We start from the raw sequence: 5,983 nt of genomic DNA, 5'->3' as shown, positions 1-5,983 counted from the left end.
GTCCTCCTTGGCTACTAGCAACTGCGCGGAGGAGGGTTCACGATCACGGAAGGCTTGTATCATGTGGACGCGCCGACAGTTTGTCGTCATTACTAAGAATTCCTCATGGGGGCGACAGAAAATACGCACTATAGCTTTAGAATATGCAATACCCTCTTTATGCAAAACATCTTAAAGGCTTTAAAACAAGGATCTAAATATTCCCAATTATTTACAAGCCATAAATATTTGCATTCAAGTAAGACAGATTACGTCAGATACGTACTGGTTTTACGTGGCTGTCATCTGCGTAGTACCAGCCCTGGTTCCCCCTGTTACGAACGTAGGCAGTATAATGCCCACACATTGCATATCCAGAGTGCACCACCACTGCATGCAATGTGTACCTGCACTCATTCTGGAAGAACAAAGTAACTTATAAAACATTGTATAAAAGATACAATGTGCAGATGTTATTATTATTTAAGTACCTGGACAAAGTCTGTAGAGACCGCTTCCTTAAGAGTCTCAGAACAGTCAAATGTTTCTGGAAAGGTAACCCTGCAATCAAGTTTTCGGGTGAAACCACGGTCATTCCGATACCTTTTCAGGTGCACGCACAAGATCCGAGGTAGGGATAGCAGTTTGACACCCTGAGAAAGAAAAGAAGATGTTCCACTATGTTTGATCCATACTTTATGGGAAGCATTTAAACCAAGTCTCACCTGTTTAGATGGAGTCTTCTTTCCACATTCTGCACAAAAGCAGCAATTAATACCCTTTAGCTCCTGATACTCAAAGAAGGAGGTCATGCAGTCTTCCTGAAAAAGTTAACGTAAACAATACTTCAGGAATGTCTACAGTAATAGTTTGACATTTTGGAAAACATGTTTTCTGCTTTTTTTGATGAGAGTTGAGAGGGAAAAGTTAAGATGAGAAGTTGAGACCTCTTAGACTACTCTCACTTGTGAAGGGTAAATGTGTAGCGGCAACCATATGGCTTAGCATAAAGACTGGAAACAGGTGGAAATAGCCAGCATGGCTCTATCCAAACATAACAAGATCCACTTATCAGCACAAACAGAACAGAAACCAAAGTGTAAATCCTCAATTTGTTTTTTCAATTTCAACTATTTCTTAGCAACTGCTCCTGGCAAAGAAATAGTCTGGTACTACATTATACTGGTACTGATTATATTTCCCGAAAATGTCAAAATATTCCTTAAAAAACAATTCACTTCAGAAGAAAAAAGAAACAGCACCAGAGAATCGTGATCTTCCTTTACATGCAGAGGCAGGCTGAGCAGGTAGCTGGTCAGAGTCTGGACGGAGGTACACTCTAAACACTGCAGGTACGTCTCCACAGAAATCTTGTACAGATTCTGGATTTCAAGAGCCTGGCAAGGGAAAACAAATACAAGCACACTAAAGAGGATGCCCTTCCAGGTGGAAAAATAACAGATGATCATGATTCATGATTGAAGCCCAACCAGAGGTTTGTCATCCATCTGCAGTTGCATGAAGTTCAGGATGGAGAGAAACACCTCGTCAGCATCATGCTGCGTATTAACTGCAAAACATTGTCAGACGTCAGAAGATAAACCACATCAGTATTCCATATTTTGTACGTTTGTTTTTTTCCTTACGGCGAACACGGTTCCTGTCCAGAGAGTGGAGGAAGGCACGATGAGGAACGGGCTGATGGTCATTCCTCATGGCCGCGAGAACGTTCTTCAGCTGCAGGGGGACGCTGTCCGCTCTCGCACTAGCTGTTTCCCACCTTGTGCAATTAATAAATCCGTCATTTATCTTCATTTTGTAGGAGCATGAGGAAAGAGGCCTTGTTTCCACATTGACACCTGTGTGCTCCCCTCTTTCCTTCTCATGGTTGTTGTCATTTTATTCAGTATCTATAGTTATTACTGTATGTATTTTATGATTATTCATTAAGGGAACATGTGGTGGTGTCACTGCTTGTAAACACTATCTTTGATGTGTTTTTTTTTAAGTCTGTGTATTATTATGAAGTGATGTTCAATGTCGATGGTTTAGAACAGCATATCTTTACTTAATTTCTTCTCTCCTGTAGTCTGTTTTCTGTCACTGAGGTGCTCAACCCAACAGAATAATAATAGTATTACCCTGTTACAGATGTTGATAATAACCATTTACATGTTAAGCCATGAGCCATTGTTTTAATATATCATAAAACAGATGTTATATATCATTAGTAAATGCGTTATTCCTGCTTTAGTCCTGTTTGTGATGTGGCATTCAAGGAGCAAAACAGAGAACGTAGGGCGTTGACTTGCCTTTATACAACAGGTGTGACAATAGGGCAGAACCAACTCATCAGAATCTATGGGGAAGCTCAAAATAGAAGTCATAGAACTTTATATGTTTATTTAATATCAACTGTTTTTAAATTACACAGAGCCCAGTAATACTGCGGATTAATCTGGGAAACTATTTCCACGTAATGTTAATGTCATCTTTTTAATTTTCTTTATTGTATAGTGTATTTGCTTGTCCCTTTTGTCCCTTCAGTGTGTTCATTGCTCATTTGTCTCCTTTGTAGCCCAAGTTCTGGTTTGGACCGCAGGTGATAGAAGGCTAGAAAGAGCTGCACCATTTTACCCTGTTAAAGGTGTTCATACTCAAGTGATCTGTTTAGATTTGGGTAAATAAAACCCTTTAATTATACTTTGTCTCTTGCACACCTACAGTGATTAAGGTGTTATTGTTTTATAAGACAGGGTCATAATGAATATGCATCTTAAATGTCTTACTTGTCTAGTAGATCTCCTACTTCCCAGGTAGCAGAGAAGGTCTGCAGCAAAGTGTTGACACAGCAGGACAGGTGGTAGTTGGAGAGCCCCCTCATTCCTGTGACACACCATCAGAAACGTCAAAACAACCCAGTTACTATTATAAAACTTACTTAATATAAAACTTGAACCAAGCACGTTATCCATGGCCCACCGTTAGGGCCCCAGAAGGCCAGCGGGCGTTCACATGTGTGAACATAAAAGAAAATGCTATGCTAAAGGTAGATATAGCTTTGCAGAACACCCACCTCACGTACATATAGTATTAAACAAGAAAATCAATCATTTTATAGAAGTTAGAGCAAGGAAGACGTGTTTGGTTTATTGATTTAAGGCACTATGCACAGCAGATGTTTATTTTACACAGAGGGCAGTATTTTGTTTCCTATGTCATTGCTGCACACATGGGGGATTTATTGGTTGTGAAGAGAAAAATAACTTCATTGTTACAGGTTGTGGTAGGGCCCTGCAGATCTTAATTAAACCATATTGTTATAACAGCCGAGAAGCAACCTGTGACCTCTTAAAGGGCCTAAAGGCCCTCAGGGATTACCGAAGGACCCTTATGGAGGAAATAAGTTATTTTTCCTCTTTTTTACTCACTTAGTGAATTGTCTCAATTTGAATATTTGAACCTTTCCTCTCTTTAGAAACCACCCTGTGCAAATTACAATCAAATAGAATGAACTGAATGACAATACAAAACACAAGCCCTGCATTTTTTGACTGCTGAAAATTGTAATTGCATTATATTGAATAGTGTACCTATATATTTCCCCATCTTATTTACACACATGACCAATCCATTACAAACACCAATACAATACAGTCAAATTAAAGTCCAATTAGTGCCTCGGAAAAGGCTTACTGTACATTGCAGGGCTGAATGTGGTCTACTTACCAAAGTAGTCTCTCATACTACAATTTGAAAAAACACTGAAGATCCATTCGCACATGGCACACGCTTCACACTGTCAGTAAACTACCTGAAGGTCTGAAGACAACTAAAGGCTGGTTTACTAAGAGAAAAGAAGTCAAACGTTTCGTGTATTTGACAGAATAAATCTGCTCCTCTTATCTCAGAGTAAAAACATCACCGCTGTCACAGCCGTGGACTGTAGTATGAGAAAAGTCACAACAGCTTCAGGTTCACTTTCGGTTTTCTCAGTTTCCGGTTCGTCGCCTTTCTGGAATCGAAACTTAAACGTTGCCAGGAGACTGTAAAATATGGATACGTTAAACGACAATGTTAACACAACAATAACGGTAACTTCATTCGTCTTTTGGGAGGTTTGCTTTATCTCACTTTGTGTCGCCAATACGACATGTCTAAAAAATGTCTTAACTGTAAAAACCATAGACAGTTAAAGAAAACAGCGTTAAATAATGCGCACGTGATGCCATTTTCAGTATAAGGACTAACATAATTTCGATATTTCCGTCATATTTGTATAATATCTCAAAATGTAGGCTATGGTTGATACATTTTACATATTTCCGTATTTGCCTACAAGTAAGGATGTCCGGATCTTGTGTAGGTCTGTAGGCTACATCTGTACAGACAATGATCTGGTTTAAATGCATTTTAATGTCAGGTGAAGTAAAGCTAAATGAAAAGTTGATGAATGAATGTCAGGGTCAACAGCACTCTTTTCAGAACATTTTCACACTTTCTTTTAATCATTTTTTTTTCCCCAGCTGTACACGTACAATCATATTATCTCACAAGCCAGAAAAACAATTAAATACATATGTTATTATGTACCTTTTCTGTATTCCTTTCATATCTTATCTAGTCTCTGTTATATGGCTTGTAATTATGTGTACGTGCTTCTGCTTTCTGAGCCAGGACACTGATGTAAAAAAAAAACAACAACAACAACAACAAAAAAACATGTTCATCTCTGTGAGACTCTTAATTCCCTGGTTGTTATTATGATGAAGAAGGAGTTGCTTTAGGATGAACGATCTGGACCTGCGAGCTGTAGTTTCTGACTCAGAAAACAAGCAAATACGCCTGGAAATGTCTTTCTGTGGAGTAAAGAAATTACATGACGAAACTTGAAAAAGGCGCTAAACCATATTCTCTTGCCAACACAACAAAGTGAATGAAATTCATTTTGTGATCTTCTTTACAGTCTCTGAGTGAAAATCTGATAGTACGGTGCGAACATGGCACTCCACGTCTGTCTGAGCAGTTCAAGAAGGTTGGAAATCCACATGAATGAAGACGAAAGAGCTGCGGGGAAAGAACAGGAAGAAATGCACCCATTCGATTATTCATCTGATGTTTTTACACCAACAAAGACTTGTCATGAAAATGAGCTACGAAGAACATTTACTCCAACCTGGATCCATTCGGAAAAAAAGCATGTAGAGAAGGATGGCAGCCAGAAAGAGTCTCCGGAGGGGGAAGGAGCCAGAGCCAGTCACCAACAGTTTTCTGTAGACAAATCTGAGCATGGCTGCAAGTTTACGGACTACAGATCCTGTGGAACACAAATAAAAATCAGAAAGTCTGCACTCCTTATGTGTACTTATATGACTCAGTATTAAGCACGGCATATAATATATATATTTGATTGTAATATATATATATATATATATATATATATATATATATATGTATATATATATATATGATAAGACCTTGAGTTGAGACAGGATGTGCAGTGATCTCAGAGTTTGGACTTGTCCCAGGATCGAGAGGCAGTTCTTGACTCTGTCGCTCTCTCTCTTCTACCACATCCAGTGCCGTCTGCCTCTGGTCTTCTGTGAACGCAACACTTCCAACCTCACCGACGATCAGCTCCACAGCCTCATCTCTGTGTCCAAGAGGCACGAGGACATGCAGCAGATACAGCTCCGCCACAGTCCTGAACCCCGTTGCTGTGCTGTTGGATAGGCAGTGTAACCAAACTCTGGCTGCCTCCTGCATCACGGCTGGCTCTCCCACCTTGGAGTAAAGAAGTATGCTGCCAAACGGAGAGAGAAAATGAATTCAATACGTTTTTTAGAGCTAAAAAGATCAATCAGTAAATTGCTTAGGCAATCTACTGAAAAATAATATTTGTTTCAGTCATTTATCAAACTAAAATCCCATATATTATCTGATTTCAGCTTCTGAAATGTGAGAATTTGCTGCTTTTCTTGTTATATATATATATATATATATA

At 39.1% G+C, this 5,983-nt stretch overlaps 2 protein-coding genes across 7 annotated transcripts in view; both read right to left on the bottom strand.

Annotated features, from left to right (window-relative positions):
* The window catches only part of usp18 (ubiquitin specific peptidase 18), a 19,528-nt gene extending 15,413 nt beyond the window's left edge, over positions 1–4,115 (bottom strand). For 2 of the 4 annotated variants that reach the window (XM_032505541.1, XM_032505539.1), the window contains exons 1-8: positions 3,709–4,113; positions 2,769–2,865; positions 1,626–1,759; positions 1,470–1,549; positions 1,242–1,376; positions 705–800; positions 471–632; positions 266–397 (exon numbers count right to left, since the gene is read on the bottom strand). In XM_032505541.1, the coding sequence (XP_032361432.1) occupies positions 266–397; positions 471–632; positions 705–800; positions 1,242–1,376; positions 1,470–1,549; positions 1,626–1,759; positions 2,769–2,865; positions 3,709–3,763 (891 nt within the window). In that variant the 5' untranslated portion in view covers positions 3,764–4,113. Of the gene's footprint in view, positions 1–265; positions 398–470; positions 633–704; positions 801–1,241; positions 1,377–1,469; positions 1,550–1,625; positions 1,760–2,768; positions 2,866–3,708 lie in introns of all 4 variants that reach the window. The other 2 variants (XM_032505542.1, XM_032505543.1) reach the window with 2 other exon arrangements.
* Positions 4,116–4,502: 387 nt separating this feature from the next.
* The window catches only part of pex26 (peroxisomal biogenesis factor 26), a 3,072-nt gene continuing 1,591 nt past the window's right edge, over positions 4,503–5,983 (bottom strand). For all 3 annotated transcript variants that reach the window (XM_032505536.1, XM_032505538.1, XM_032505537.1), the window contains exons 4-6: positions 5,457–5,782; positions 5,156–5,296; positions 4,503–5,046 (exon numbers count right to left, since the gene is read on the bottom strand). In XM_032505536.1, the coding sequence (XP_032361427.1) occupies positions 4,940–5,046; positions 5,156–5,296; positions 5,457–5,782 (574 nt within the window). In that variant the 3' untranslated portion in view covers positions 4,503–4,939. The remainder of the gene's footprint in view (positions 5,047–5,155; positions 5,297–5,456; positions 5,783–5,983) is intronic.

This window comes from Etheostoma spectabile, chromosome 23, assembly GCF_008692095.1.
Source record: "Etheostoma spectabile isolate EspeVRDwgs_2016 chromosome 23, UIUC_Espe_1.0, whole genome shotgun sequence".
Classification (NCBI taxonomy): Eukaryota; Metazoa; Chordata; class Actinopteri; order Perciformes; family Percidae; genus Etheostoma; species Etheostoma spectabile.
Note: the sequence above shows the minus strand (reverse complement) of the source record. Positions and strands in the feature narration are given on the sequence as shown.